Source organism: Anas acuta, chromosome 16 (genome assembly GCF_963932015.1).
Source record: "Anas acuta chromosome 16, bAnaAcu1.1, whole genome shotgun sequence".
In the NCBI taxonomy this organism is placed as follows: Eukaryota; Metazoa; Chordata; class Aves; order Anseriformes; family Anatidae; genus Anas; species Anas acuta.
The window spans coordinates 9,943,742-9,959,311 of NC_088994.1; the positions used below are offsets into that span (position 1 = coordinate 9,943,742).

The 15,570-nt window shown below is 37.7% G+C and overlaps 1 protein-coding gene across 1 annotated transcript; it reads left to right on the plus strand.

Annotated features, from left to right (window-relative positions):
• The first annotated feature begins 260 nt into the window (after window positions 1-260).
• PFDN4 (prefoldin subunit 4) lies at window positions 261-3,071 on the plus strand. Its single transcript, XM_068700135.1, has 4 exons — window positions 261-517; window positions 1,290-1,397; window positions 1,773-1,916; window positions 2,675-3,071. The coding sequence occupies exons 1-4, from the start codon at window positions 494-496 to the stop codon at window positions 2,804-2,806; spliced, it is 408 nt and encodes a 135-aa protein (XP_068556236.1). The 5' UTR covers window positions 261-493; the 3' UTR covers window positions 2,807-3,071.
• Window positions 3,072-15,570: the final 12,499 nt, after the last annotated feature.

Sequence of the window (15,570 nt, forward strand, 5' to 3'; positions counted from 1 at the left end):
AAGCATGTGGAGGCAATTACACCGTGCAAGCGCCAGTTTCTGTTTAGAAACAGCCAACGAGCCAGTTCAGCTTAAGAAAATATAAATACATATTTATTGCTGCTTAAAAAGTCCCTCCTCAAAGACTTGAACTCGAAGGCCTCTTCCAGCAAGGGCCGGCGGGGTTGGCTGTGGGGAGCGGGCCGGCGGCCCCCGGCGCCCTCTCCCGGCTCCCCCTGGCGGCAGCGCCGTGGCCATGCCCCGGCCCCGGCCCCGGTTCCTCGTCAGCTCCCCTCGCCGTGCTTGGGACGTACCAAGTGCCGCGCGGAGGGGGATTGAGCGTTGCCGTGCCCTGTCTGCGGGCAGCCGGCCGGCTGTGAGGGCTGTAGAGGAGGGTGTGAAGCCCCCAAGCTCCGTTGTTTTGCCGCTGTCGGGCGGTTTTCTCGTTTTAACTCGCTTTGCCACCCGCCGCGCCTCTCCTCTGCGGGAAGGGCGAGTGGTGCAGCCCCCCAAGATGGCCGCCACCATGAAGAAGGCGGTGAGTGGAGTCGGGCTGTGTGGGATCCGTTCTTGGACCCTTTGCGGCATTCTGGGGGGTCTCCGGCTCCGGCTCGGGGCTGTGGTGGCCGGGGGGCTCTGTCCCCGGGCAGGGCGGGGGTTTGCAGGCACGGGTTAGGCCTTCCTGGCGGCTGGGGGCCCGGCGTTGTTAGCGCAGCGCTGTGGCAGTCATCAGTCGTGGGGTTGAATGTGCAAGTGTGGGTCTGGTTACACGAGATGGGGCCCGTGCTGGTGCGGGGTGTTGTGAGGTGGTAACAGGCTTCACCCCCTCTAAATGGGGGTCATCCTACTGGTGCCGTTTCTGTGGGCCGAGAGCCTGTGTGAGGCCCGGTTCTGTGGGAGTGAAGGCTCCCACAGCCAGTTTCCATGGCTTTGAAGTTCCCCCATAGCAACTCACAGCTAATTAGTTAACATAAAGCGATGCTGCTGGCAGATTTACACAGATAGGCTACATCGTGTATGGCAGTGACCTTGGAGAAATGTGTGCAGTTGAGCATAGAGAGCTGTCAGGGTCACGGCCTTTAGCATTAGGATGCTGTGGATAGTTGGGGATTGAATTGCATGTAGCTACTAGCTCTGTCTGGCTTAAATGTGAACATTGCTGATGTCCTTGTGGAGGCCTTTTAAGGAATCGTGTATAAGCAGAATGTAGTAGCTGTAAGATTTACTCTTCACAAACTTAGCAGGAACAGTCTTGTAAGATTAAATTTAATGTAAGAAATTAAGTCTTCATTTGGATCTAATCTTTGCAGGCTGCTGAAGATGTCAATGTTACTTTTGAAGATCAACAGAAAATAAACAAGTTTGCAAGAAATACTAGCAGGATCACTGAGCTGAAAGAAGAAATAGAAGTTAAAAAGGTATACTTGCTTTAAAAGTAGGAATAAGAAATTGACATTTTTTATCCTACTATTTTTTCTGTTCTTTAGCAAAATTAAAAAAAAAATCCTTCATGACTGCATGATACAAGTGAAATTTGTTTTCTTTATCTCCCTTTTCTTGATGGTTAATTTTTCTCTTAATGAGAGTTAACTATTGTCACAATTCCATTGAATTTAATATTTATTCTAAATTATATCTCCAGAACTACTTTATTAAATGTACTAATACACTGGCAGGTGGGATCTTTGTCCAAAGTGCAGATTCACCCAGTTCAACTGATAGCACGACAGTGCATCCGTTGAAATAACTAATGTAGGACAAAGTGGTCACCTTTCTCCTGTCTTGACAAATAGAAACAACTTCAGAATTTGGAAGATGCCTGTGATGACATCATGATGCTTGATGATGGTGATTCACTTCTGATACCGTACCAAATTGGAGATGTCTTCATTAGCCATTCCCAAGAAGAGACACAAGAGATGCTGGAGGAGGCAAAGGTTTGTCAGCACAGAAGGAATGTCCTTTACTGTAGTGGCCACTGTAGAGTGGTAAACACTGCAAGGGCATGTTCATCCCTTGAACAACTTTTACTTAAATATGATATCATATAATACCACATGTTATTTTCCTTCCAAATCTGGAGCCTGTTAAATCAGCAACAAGATTCAACAAAGAAATCTTTTGATGGTTTAGCTTTGTGTCTTTTCTTGCTCTTGACAAGCAGTCTGTTTAGGTCAGGGATAACTGGGTTGAGTGTTTTTTTTTGTTTTTTTTTTTTTTAATACCTGGTTTGTTGATGTCCTGTAATGGTTAATTAATACCCAAATGCCATGATGCGATTTCATCCCAGAGCAATTACTAATAACTTATCATAGTTACTGTTAAATACATATAAATTTGCATCTTCCAACACAAAGTTCTGTCTCATAGCTAGTCTACAAAATCTTGTGTAACTTAGAATCTCTTTCTTGAAACGTTCTATGAACATATCATCGTTCACCTGTACAGTTCTTAAAATATGGTATATTTATATTTGATATATGATTTTGGGAAGGGGGACATGCACGAACAGTAATTCATAATTGGACTGTCAGTATACCAAGTCATATTAAGTTTGGTTTGGCTCTCTAGTAAGGCTTACAGTGTGTCTTGACAAAAGGTTGGTAAAGGGGTACCTTTTAATCATTTATATGTTGCTGGCAAATACGACTTTGCTTGCTCTACATAAGAAGATGATTTTTTTTTTCTTTTTCAGAAAAGTTTACAAGAAGAAATTGAAGCATTAGAATCTCGAGTGGAATCAATTCAGAGAGTGTTATCTGACCTGAAAGTTCAGCTCTATGCAAAGTTTGGAAATAACATAAATCTTGAGGCTGAGGACAGTTAAAGGTTCTTTAACTATATCATAAACCTTTTCCTTGTTTTATTAAATATTTTGATAGCTCTTCTCTTCCAATAACATTTTTAAAAATTCCACTTCTTTTTTTAACTTTCCTGTCTTGGGTTCCACCTATTTAATGAGAGCTTTCATATTTTGGTTATTGCAGTTATTTATTTGTTCAGGAAAGCATTAGCTTCATACTGTTGATAAAGCACCAAGAATGGAATATATGCATTGTTTATTAAAGTAATAAAGTCAGGCACATATTGTAGTTTCCTTGGTCTTGTTTTTCAACTAATGAAAATACTTGAAAAATACAAAAAAACAATGGAAATGGGTAATTGTTGATTTGCACTGTATTGACTGCTTGTTTCTCTGTAATATTTAGGGCATGATTTCAAATTCAGCTGTGATGCTGCTTAACCTAGTCTGAGCAGTTCTCCTGGAAATACTAAATCTATCCTTTGTCTTTCAATCTTAGCTCAAATGTTTTGAGGCCAAAGAATAAACTGGATAAGGGAATCAAGCACAGCCCTGGGCTGTTTTGTTTTTCCAAGAAAGATCAGTGCCTCGGTCGTTTCACAGACAGCTGCATAAACCCTATTAGCTCACTGCACAACGTCACAAGTTGACAGGGGAGGAAGGAGGGCTCTTTAAAGCTTGCGTTGGTATTGAAGAAATACTTTTGGAACCACAGTCTTATTCAGTCATTTACTACTGTATATTTGGGAACAACAAAAGATGTAAGTCAGAATGGTGAGTCTTAACCTCTTTAAATTTTCCTCAACAATCATTTTCTGAATCCATGTTTATATACTGAATTAGTGCTGGAATTGTTCATAGATGCTGTTGCTATGTCAGCACCAATCCCTGGAATTATGCCTCCATCACTGTGTGGAGTTGAATGTAATCTTTAAATGCCTTTAATTGTTCACTTCTTACATTCTTTAAAAATTACTCACTTTAATTGTCTCACTGTAATTCTGCTTATGGTCTTTTGTCCACTTTATATTAATATATTGTTCCATGTAAATTTCTGTTTGTTATGACTTTGTTTTTTAACAATTAACTTTTAACATATTTAAATAATCTTTTTAATCTATTCTCTAAAACACTGTGGACAGAGAAAAATTCAGGTAGCCAAATATTAATCTACTATCATTCTTTTTAATATAAAGGCTCAGAGTATGAGGTGTATTTTTATAAAGTGATTAATTCCTACTTATGTCTCAGTTGTGTAGTAGCTCTTTTTCAACTGTGAACATTGGAGAAAAAGCAATGCTTTTGGTTTTCTACTGCTGAACTAGTTCTTTGAACTAAGGAATGATACAGAACTTTGTTTTCAGTACACCTGAGAAAGGATCTCACTGATGCATTGTTATTTCCAGATTACAGCATTGTAATGCATGTGGTTGTTTATGTAAGTTCATAAATGTTTCAGATCAATTTTAGCGCAGCAATTAGTGAAGATGGTATTCAGCAGAGAGGATCTAATACCCCAACACAACCACTTGTATTACATACAATATAAATCACCTGAAGGCTGTAAGTCTAGGAAGCCGTGCTAATGTTCTGTTTAGCCCTGGAACTTCCTAACTTTCTTTTCAATAGCATTCCAACAGTTCATACACTTCTGCTGCTGGATGTGTGTACAAATACCTGGGCTGTAACTACAGATTTCTAACTTTGATTTTGAACTGATGGCAGTTCTAATTCAAGCCTATGCCTTAGCAAAGAGGTTATGTTGTCACTGTTGTTAGTTTCACCTCCCTCAGCCCCCTTTCTTCCTTTACAAGTGACTACTTATGCTATTCTTCTAGGTAAAATGGATTTATGGTAACCGTGGCAACTCTGCTGCTTTATCTGCCAGCCAGCATTTGGAGCAAAACAAGTGTGTTAGACCTTCAAGGAGATACAGTTGTTCCTGTACATAACTTCTGAACCTCTGCAGTTTTCTGAGTTAGGCAGGAGTTTGGCATCAATCAACTTTGAGCAGTTCTCGATTGACCTAGAGCTGTTACTTTGTATGCTAACACCAGAAGAAGGTCACCAGTTATTTAATAGCAACTGATAGGAGTATTGTGAATTAAGGTGGCTTAAGTCTGCCTTATTCTGCTTTCTCGAGTGTAGCTCTTACTCCAAAACTCTTTCAGGAAAGTGCATTTTGAAAGCACAGTAACATAAGGTTACAGTCTCAAGAGGTGCTGGTATCTTGAGTGTTCCCCGCCCCCCCTTAAGCAGCCATTATTTATTTGGTATTGTAAAGTAAAGCAACCAATGCATTTTATGTTCATGATTATAAAACAAATGAAATGTGAAAGACTTCTTTCCAGTTTAAAACTGAGTTAGTAGTGATGGAGTTTGATCTACAATGAGAAGCATCCAGCAGATGGCATCAAAGAACTGGGAAATCCATTTTATGGTGAGCTCATTCCTAGGCTTTGAGGGCCAGTGCTGATTTTAGTGAAGTGAAACTTTGGCTGGTATCATTCTCATTAATTTATTGATAACACTTGGAAATTAACTTCTAAGAGACTTCTGTGCCAGCTCTGTGTTCTGAGCGTGTTCATGGTTGTGTAGCTTGTAGGTTTCATCCATTTAAAATTATTGTAATTTGGAGACAGGCATAGGATGGATATGGCTTCTTTAAAGGAAAAAAAAAAAAAGCAGCTGGCACAGTTTAAACGTGATGCTAACGGCAGCTGTGAATCAGATGAGGACCTTAGCTCACTAAAGAGAGCCAAAGGGAGAATGCTGGCAAGGTGCAGAGAGTTTGCATTATTCCAGCTGTTCTTCAGGTATCATAGAAATAGAATTATCCATATATGTAGCTGTGGCGTTTAGGAAAAAGAAGACTGTTAGAATATTCTTGTGAATGCCAAAGGTTTTTCCTCTACAGTGTTTGATTTCTGTCCCTTGTCACACGTATGTTCACCTTTGATAATCTAGGTGCCTGTTTGCACATGTAGGGGCACGGTTTCCTTGTGTGCTTTGGACACTTGCGGTTGCCAGAAACTGTACAACAAACTTTTTCAGATTAGTCTCTGGATTTTTGTAGTTTACAGAACATTCTATTTCAGGCTGTCGTTTTCTATTTTTGTATGCATAAAATAGAACATGTGGGAAAGTTTTTTGTTTTTAAGTTGTCATCCAGGAAATTAATTTGCAGATTCTCAAGTATTTGACATAGTCCTAGTTTTTCCTTTTAATAACCTTTCACTATCATTGTGAATGTATACAATTGTTCTTCAGTTGGCATTTATTATATTTTAGTTCCCCATTTTCTAGGTACTTTTTATTTATGGTACTTTGGAAATTTCTGTTATCTCTGATAACATTTGCCTTAGAGTTATCTCGTTAAGATAATATAAATATAAATCATCACATGCTCCACAAAAAAGCCCTGCTCTTCTATGCACCTCTGTATGTCAGCAATCACTGGCAATATACATCTTTAATGCCAGTGTTGGAATGCAGATCATTTATTGTCATTTTCTGTTGTCAAGGGAGTCACATTTGTAATGCATTTCAAAGGTGAAATGTGTCATAAAAATGCTAAGTATTTCAATGTAAAGGCTTTGTTTAGAGGGTTAGGACAATGATCTTCTAGGGATTTGATTGAATTAGCTATTCAGCTCAAATTTGTATTAAAATACAGAGTCCTTATTGTTTTTGTTTTGGAAGTCATAGAGCCACCAGAGGCTGGCGTTCCATTTGCGTGCAACAGTTAAAGCAGGTCAACTGGTGAAACTGCAGACATTGGAAAAACAGCTCATTTCAATTCATGGTGTCAAGGAGACTTACCAGTTTTTCAAAATAGACTCTTTAAAACATAGTAGAACACAGTTGTTATATTTATTATATTTTTGTGGGCTTGTTTTTGATTCTTGGTCTTGTCAGCTGATTGTAAAATTACTGTTTTCTACATTATGATCTCTAGCATAACCTTCTTCAGTGGAACCTTTGTTATTGTTCATCTGGTTTTATATAGAAGATCATTATTGTCTAATAAAAGTGGGGTTGATAATTATTCAATAATTATAGGAAGTGGTGTGTAGCTGAAGTGCAAATAATTTTGTGTTATTGTATATCACTTCCAAGAGCAAAAAGAGATTGAATGCAGAATACTGAAGCTGTATTTTATTTAGGAACAAAAGAACTGAAGTAGTTTGGTTTGCATGAGTCAGTGGTTTGGATCATTTATCTAATGTTACTCAAATAGTCTGATTCATGAAAGAGGAAAAAATTTGGATGTATAGGCATGATAAGGCCTGACAGATATTATTTACAACCAAGTTTGTCTCTATATTGATTGGATGAGTCATGCAGGAAAAAACAAATGATTGCTGTAATTAAATGTTAGCTGCTGATCGGACTGCACAGAGTGCACCAAACGTAGGCAAAACTGGCTGTGAAAGATTTCCCTCAGCAAGAGATGAAACAGGTTTAGAGTTAATGGGGAGTGGATCCAGCTGTTAGAGTTGTATAATAAGAGAATTTATAAACATGAGTGGAATAACAGCCATTTACTGCAGGTTTAAAGTCTTTTTTCACTGTTGCTGTCCAAAGCTGCTGGTTAGTACACTGTGACTTTGATCTCAATTTATAATCTGCATGTTTTATTAGGTGTCCCTCTATACACATGCCAACAAGCCTCATACTGGGAGATGCTGAGTGGTGGGGTGGAGGGTCATAATGCACATTAATCAGAGGATTGGTTTAGGATAACCACTGTGATGTGCTTGGGCACTGTTACCACTTGTACAGGGGAAAGGAGAAAAAAGATGCACTTCATGCTGAAATACAAGCATGGGCAGTACTGCATCTGGCCATCTCCTTGACTTGGAAGAACCAACTAATCATGCAATTAAAACTGTAAAATAAATGTGTGATTAATTCAGAGCCAAAAAAAAAGTAAATAAAATCCATTCCCCTTAGCTGTAATGAACTTTGAATGGGTCAATAAGAGATGTTGCCTATAAATGCAACTCTCCTGAAAAGTCTCATCTGCTCCCCCTGACTGCCTCTTCATTAATGGGTACATGTACATTTATTCTATACTATTTATCAAAGCAGGCCACAAAGTTGGTTGTTATGCATCAGTATGCCAGTTACACGTAGCTGGAGTATATGAATGAAGTTGTGTTGCATCTTATTCTGTTAATTGTGTAATGACAGGGGAAAGTTCTAGTTCAGCTTTGAAAATGCTACTGTTTTGGTCTTTTGGTTGTGTAATAGAACTGAATTAATGAGCTATTGTAGCTTGCATTATTATACAGGAACTTTTTTTAAAATTACTTAAGGCACAAAGCAAACATGGAAATTTGCAACAACTCAGAAAAACAGTGATTTACATTTCAGAGGTTGTGGTTGGTTTGGGAAACAACTGGGTAAGAAAGATCTAAGAACTGACTTAAAACTTTCTGTGAAAAGATGACACCAGCAACATTTGAAATTTCTACATTATGTTCTATAGTCAAGAGAAATGCGGTATGATTTTCTCTTTACTGTTCATTAATGATTTGCATTCTAGCCATCTCTAAAGGGGTTCTGATTGCACAGAAAAACAATGCTTTGGAAAAGTACCTAAGCCTCAGTTTTCTTTTTTGTGTACTTGTGTAGATTGCCTTAGTTCATTGCTATTGCATTTGAACAAGATCCATGTGTGTGGAATTAGGGGTAGAACCACAATGAGAAAACTTTCATTTTTGTTTCCCGTATAGTCTCCTGGGATTTTACATTGGTGTTGGTACCTTCATTAAGTCATTGGATTTCATGGTATCTGAAACATCCAATGCAACTGGATAGAGACATAGAGAAAGCTGTGGCATTCTGTCTAAATTCTTCCTTTTACCCAGATGTTGAATTTTACAGGGTTTGTAGGGAATCTTTTATGGTAGTTAGGAAGAACAGATGATATCTTTAAACATCAAGGCTTTCATAAGATCCTAAGCAAAGCTGTCTCAAGTGTTTCATTAAAGAAACAGCAGTACAGAGCAGGAAGATCCTCAACATTCTTACCACTTTTCCCCATGTTTAACATTTCAGTTTTGCTGAGAGTTGGCCTCTGATAAACCACTATCAAGAGCCCCATACATGGCAGGAAGGAAGTGAAGTGAATTAAACAAACTTTAACACCATCTATAATATGGTGAATGTAAGACCACGCATGCAATGATCTCTGCTGTAGATGTTATTAATGCAAAGTCTGCAAAAGTTGGATGTAATTTGCATTAAGTAAATGGTTAACAATTTTCCTAGATGTATTAAAATTTACTCGAAATCAGTACTAAAGGCTGTGAGAAATAGCAATTTAGAACAAAAAGCAGTAATTGGCTTCATCTCTTAAGAGAACAGGCAGAAGCAGAAATTGAGGCAAAAGTGACTGGTAATATGCATACATACACACTTTTATGCTTCTGACATATAATTTTCAAGATTTTATTATTATTTTTCACAGATGGTAAATCTGGAAAAGCACGTCATCATTCATATTTTCATTCTTCCCTGTGGTTTTAAAAGGGGTACAATATGTAGGCTAAGCAGCATTACTGTGAGAAGAAAGGACACAGACATTTTATAAAGAATAATGAGATGAAAAATACAGTAAAGCCTACAACTGTTCTTTCCTTGATTATTGATATTGAGCTTTATTAGAACATTTAAAGCTTGGAAGAGATTACAGTCATAGTACTGGCTACCATGGAAATGCCACTCCAAATGATAAACCCTTTAAGAGTGACACTGGTATTTCAGAGGATATCACAAGTAATTATTCAAGTGAGAGTAATTTTTGTAGCAGTTTTTTGAAATTGATTTATTTTTCTCTCCCCGTTTCCTCCTGTGTTTTAAAAAGAACTAATCTTATTTCATCTCTGTACTCCTATGAACCAGGTATTTGTAAAGCTTATCTCAGCTATTGAAAGCAGTATACAGCGCAGTGGTGGCAGCTAAGAACACTGCTATATCCCTAGTGACTGCAAAATGTTAGAAAAGAATGATCATTTCTTAATTACTAAGAGGAAGAAAATTGTGTTCCTTTAACCATTATTCAAGTATGAGTGGAATAGAGCCAGACTGCTGTGATGTCCAGCCTATTGTAGCTATAGACACAAAGCACATGTAGATGTCCTAGTTTCAACTACTGTTTATCTGAATCAAGAAAAGATGGATTTTGAGTGTGAAAGTATGTTTAGAAGAGCTGGAGGTTTGTATACCTGTTTTTTAAACCAGACCTTGCAAGGTCCCACCGTGTTTGTAGAATTAGATTGGCTGGAGACCTTAGAAAATACCTAGAGAGAATTGAAGTTGGAAAGGGCATGTAAGGATAGACTATGTGGTACCTTGGACTAACAAATTTTTGGTGTTTCTAATTATACAGTGGGGGTAAAATGAATACTTTTAAGGATATAAGCAGGAACATAGGTCAGGCAGTTTTGCTTTCACAGTTCAGTTTGTGGGCAAAAAAATACCTACCTGCAGAAGAGAAATGGTCTGTAGCACACTGAAAGTATCTAGATTATAGTCTAAGGAAGTTTGTCATAGGCAGCGCATGACTGAACACCATGGGTTTTACAAGACAGGGTTTTGTTTACTGAACATAAATAAAAGTGTTCTTTATCGTGTATCAAAGTAAGATTGCAATAGGGCTTTAGAAGACAGTTCTCTGTCAAGCCTAAAGGGACTGTTAGTAAGACATAGTCTGCTTTTTGGAGATAAACTCTTAAGCCTAGCTGCAATACATATCAAATACATAGAGCCATAAAGAAGAATATTTAAGGTTAGAATTGCAGTTAAGAAAAAAAGAATCTAAATTTACAGGTTTATCTATTTTATCATACCTTTATCTGGTAACTTAAGAGAATTGAAATCTATGGATTTAAGTGGGAGGAATCGACCTTATTGGGTGGAATTCCTTGCTGGTATTAAGCAAAATCTCTTTGTAGATAATATGAACATTGGTCTGAGAGTTACCATCATACAGAATTGAGAAAATTAAATTGTCAAAAAAGAAAATCTTCATGGAAGGACTAATAATTAAACCATTACCAATCCAATGAAACCAAGCCTTGAAGTGCAAATAAGACCTTGAGCTCCTTATATTCTCAGCAGAGGGTAAATTCCAGCTATTTAACCAGGAGTAGAAGGGACAGGTGTATTCTAAAAGTTCAATTTTAATGAGAGTTTTGCCTGGCATGTACTGTGATAGCTGTCTAGACAGTACCCACTGAGGGCTCAAAAATATTGCAAACATTCTTCTTGGGGCATAAAGTACTTCTGATTTATTTTCATCAGCCATTTCAACAGAGATTATCACGTGATAACAAAAAACTTTAACCTTGCCTCTTCAATTATGGTAAATACAGAATGGAGATGCTTTAATAATATGCCTCCTTACAATTGAAACAGATGAAGAAAAGCAACCCCATGCAAACTGTTATTAGAACTGAATAAATCATGATGAACAGTTTATTCAAACACATTTTTACCCGTTGTGTTCGCAAATTTGCTAGTAAGAGTAACATTTTTTTTAATTTGATGTTTATTCATGAAATATGCTAAATAATTCTTGGTCTCCACTGCCACATGTCACTGTTATTAGGAATGAGAGATTTTTAAAGCAACGTGTTCGGACACAAGTCTCATGCTATGGATCCTCTTTCAATGACAGCAGCAGCATCTCATTAAACTATGCATTAAGTTGATTAGAATTGGGGTTTTGATAAATGACAGATTTTTTTTTTTAAATCTGAAATTTATTTTTTGGGGTCTAGGTGGCTCTGTATTGTTATGTCTTGTTCATAGAGAGTAGGGTGTTTCCCCTTGTCTTTAGTTTTCCACTGTGAATAATTTGGCACTTAAAATAGAAAATTGAAGTGTCCCATTTCTCTTATATGTGGCTGTTGTTCTATATCATGAAGAGATGAGCAAAGGAATAATAATGGAAACATTTTTAGCAATATCCCCTTTAAATACAAGAAAGATTCATTCACTAATATAACTACAGTAACCTTTTCCACATTGCTTCTAGCTGCTGCCATATTTCGTTGTTGCTTCTTCATTTCGTTGTTGCTTCTGGTCACTGTAATTCTGTGTAGGTGCCTGGTGAATCAGCGTGGAGCTGAAAGATGAGCACAATGCAAATTCTGACTCACTACAATGTTAACTGTTCATTTTGATAGGGTGCTACAAGAGTATCAAAAAGCTTAATTTCTTATTTTCTGAACATTTAAACAAAATCAGTATGCTCTTGAAAATACATAGTTAAATAAATTGTTCATAAAAACAATTTTTAAATTTATTTTTCTCCTCAGATTAGCTGAATGCATTTACTTATGTTTCAGCTATTTGCAAGGGTGAATTAGCTGATGTTTTCAGAGCTTTGTAAAGCATTATGTAGGTGTCAAGATTTTAAATAATCTCTCGACATTTATCACTATATTTAATAGGTTTTCAATTAGAATGTCAATTAAAGCTGATTTGTTTTAAAGAAACAGACATATTTTTAATTGCAGCGTGCACATTCAGCCTTGTATTTAATTGCAACAAGATTGCTGAAATGCTGTCTTTATTCATAGATGTACAAGGACAAAGCTTTTACTCAATTCTCTGCAATTAGGATGAAATAGGAACATTGTCTCAGAAGGTGCAGAAAGGGAAGAGCCAAGGAGCAGATTTTGTGACCCTGCTGTCTGCATGGTTGTGATGTTCTAAAGAAATCTGCCCCAAAACAGGATCTAATTCCCTTGTTTTGTTGTGTTGAAGTCTACAAACAGGCTCAAGAGAAGCTGGAATTAGTTATGGTAGCTAGAGCTCCCTCTTCTGCAGAATTCCCCTACTGTGTTGAAATTCTGCATAACCAACCTGACTAATGACTCAGAAAAGTGCCATTGCTGCAACAATGCTGCCAGGGCATGGTGCAGATCCTTGCTCCCTTTCAGTCAGCTCAGTGCTACTTGTGTGGACAGAAAGATGGTGACACTCTAAGGCAAGAGAAGTGTTCATTTTGCTCATAAGGCTAGCATAATCTGCACTACCCATGATCCTACCTCTTGATCCTCCTGGAAAGCAGTGGTGGTCTGGAGAAATGGTTTAAATGACTCTACTTGGGCTATACCATCTTGTGCCCCAAGGGCTAGAAAGGCAAGCTCCAACCCTTATATTTTGATCGAGCAAAGGCATGAAATATGTGTGATCCCAACATATAAGCAGTCCCGCTGAAAATCATAGGACTGTACAAATATTTCAGATGTTTGATAAAATGTTGTCTTAAGTCAGGTGTTTAATATCCGGTATCTACAAACTAAAGCCCATATTCACTATTATTTCCTTTCCATCATGATCTTAGATCTCCCTTTGCACATTCTACCTGTATTTTCTTTTACCTTGGAAAATACCACGTGCTATGGAGGCTGTCTGATTTATACTTCAGATTTTTTGTCTGCTGTAAAGCAGCACATCAAGTTTTAATATGTCATCAATCATCACAGTAAATCTTATCCTTCTAGATATTATGATTTGAACACAAACTGCAGTCTTTGATGTTTTAATACTGTAATCCCCTTTCCAGCTGAAGGAAATGTTTTCAAGGTATCCATTTTCAGTTTTTCAGTGTTAAACACAAAAGCTGGCCTTCACTAACTGCAGTTAGAGGAAGTGTACCTACTGTGACATTTCTCATAGCTAGGGATTTTAAGTGCAGGTTTGGAATATAGCATTTTAAGTAGTGACACTGATGTTAAGTCACTGATATGATGGGAGTTGTCCTGCAATATTGCCTCACAAACACAGGAGCCTGAGTTTGTCTTAGTGAGTTACCTCTTGTCCGCTAAGCCAGGCTAACCACACGTGGCATTTTGCAAAAGCAGGATAAATTGTTAGTTTAAAGCAGCAGCAAAGCTTCTTCCATCAGTCATTCATATTAAAAAACACTTGACTTCAGGTTAATTTTCTTGCTACTGAGGGTCAGTATTCTCATGTTCTTTTAGAAAATAGTGGCTGAACAGTGAATTTGTAGGTTATTTGGACAATGCACAGCATGACATTATGAATGGTAACCATAATGGTGGTTCACTCCTGCATGAGTATTTTAGTACCTCTTTTTCTGGAAGATCTGATGTTAAAAAGATGGAAGTGATTTTGAAGCAGAATGTGACAAATGTCTGGACTTGTGTGCCATATGCAAAATAAAATAAAACAACAAGCTTTTCAGCCTCTTCTATAATTAAAGTAAACAAGGCAAAAATAAACCCAGAATGGAAAATAAATTGAGCTGAGGATATGATTACACCTAATTTTCATGGGCTTGATGTCATTCTGCATTCACAGTATAATTCCCCTTTAGTACAATTGTAAACACTTTCTATTCATCTGGTCATTGATTCCTCTTATCCTAAGGACCAACTTTATACACAAGCACCAAGAAAAAGAATATGAACACCCAGCCCTCTCTATGATAAATGTCATACATGTAGGGAAAAGCTACATTTGAGTGCTTTATATCCCCTGCTGTTAAATTCTTGGCACACACTCTGAATTTAAGCAAAAAAAAGATAGACCTAGTCTTGTGAGTCATTTTCGTGATTGATCTAATTTACCTTGAAGGTTAATGTATTCTAAACTAATTCAGAGATTAATAACCACTTAAAGATATATGAAAGACATTTAACTGTATACAAGACGAGTGTTGTAACCTAGTTTATTATCTCTTCAATGACTTTGGGAGTTTGTTTGAAGAGATTTAAGAGTGATTTGATTGTTTGATACAGAACAGCAGGTGCAAAGCAAAAAAGGTATTTTCAGGGCTCACTAGTTAATTCTGAAAACAAGGAAGTAATTGTATCTGTACTACATATTTCAGATGAATTATCAGCTTGAAAATAAATGTCGTAAGTTCTTTCTTATGGCATTTTAAGTAGTGTCTTCATTAAACTTCTTTCAATGATTAAATAAGTGGTTGGACCACAACAATGCTAGATCTACATTCTCCTGCCTGCTTTTGACTTCTAGGACAACAGAATTGATGACGCTAGACATTTTCCTGTTTTTCCCCCCTGAAGAAACAGAATATCAGTGCAGAGGTTTGCCTTTGTCTCTAAGGGACTGTGTCAAGCTTAGGTGTTGCCATTTTTAAACAAACCAACACAAGTCTGCTGTTTGTCTAGTAGTTTTGGATATGGCCTCTCTGCTGAAAAAAAAATCCAGTAATTTTCTGGAGAGTGTGTGTCTAACCTGATAGAGCTAGCAGACAGAAATATGAGACAGTGTTGCATATGCCCAGGTGCTTTTACTGGGCTGCCATCAGCTCAAAAGTCACAGACATTTTCTTGCGTTAGAAAATGGAGATGCTAGTTGTTACCTAGGCATATTTCTGCTTTGACCTGCAAGTTAGGTTCTCCAAGAAAAAAAATCCAAAACACCTGTAAAAGTCCTTCAGGACCCTAGAGGCTTTAGCATGATTTGGGCAGAAGAGGATTATTTCCCAAGAACGCGACCAGACATGGAATCAGATGCAAGAGAGGAAAGCACCCACAGCAAGTTAAAATGAATAGCTGTGACAGTATCAGGAGATTGTTCTGCGGTGGGAAGCCCGGCAGATGGTGCAAGCTGATCCTTGTACTGATGGGCCAGGCAGTGGTTGTGAACACAGCTGAACAAGCTACGAAGTTCTATAAAACACTGTATCACATTCCTTTGCTGATAACTGCACCACAGAAGCAAGTATGCACACAGAACATCTTCAGAGTTGTTATGAGCTTTGTTTGAGATGT

Coding starts and splice junctions, on each gene's coding strand:
- PFDN4 (XM_068700135.1), top strand. CDS start 494: ATGGCCGCCACCATGAAGAAGGCG. Junction 1,398..1,772: donor AAGAAATAGAAGTTAAAAAG/GTATACTTGCTT, acceptor CTTGACAAATAG/AAACAACTTCAGAATTTGGA. Junction 1,917..2,674: donor AGATGCTGGAGGAGGCAAAG/GTTTGTCAGCAC, acceptor TTTCTTTTTCAG/AAAAGTTTACAAGAAGAAAT.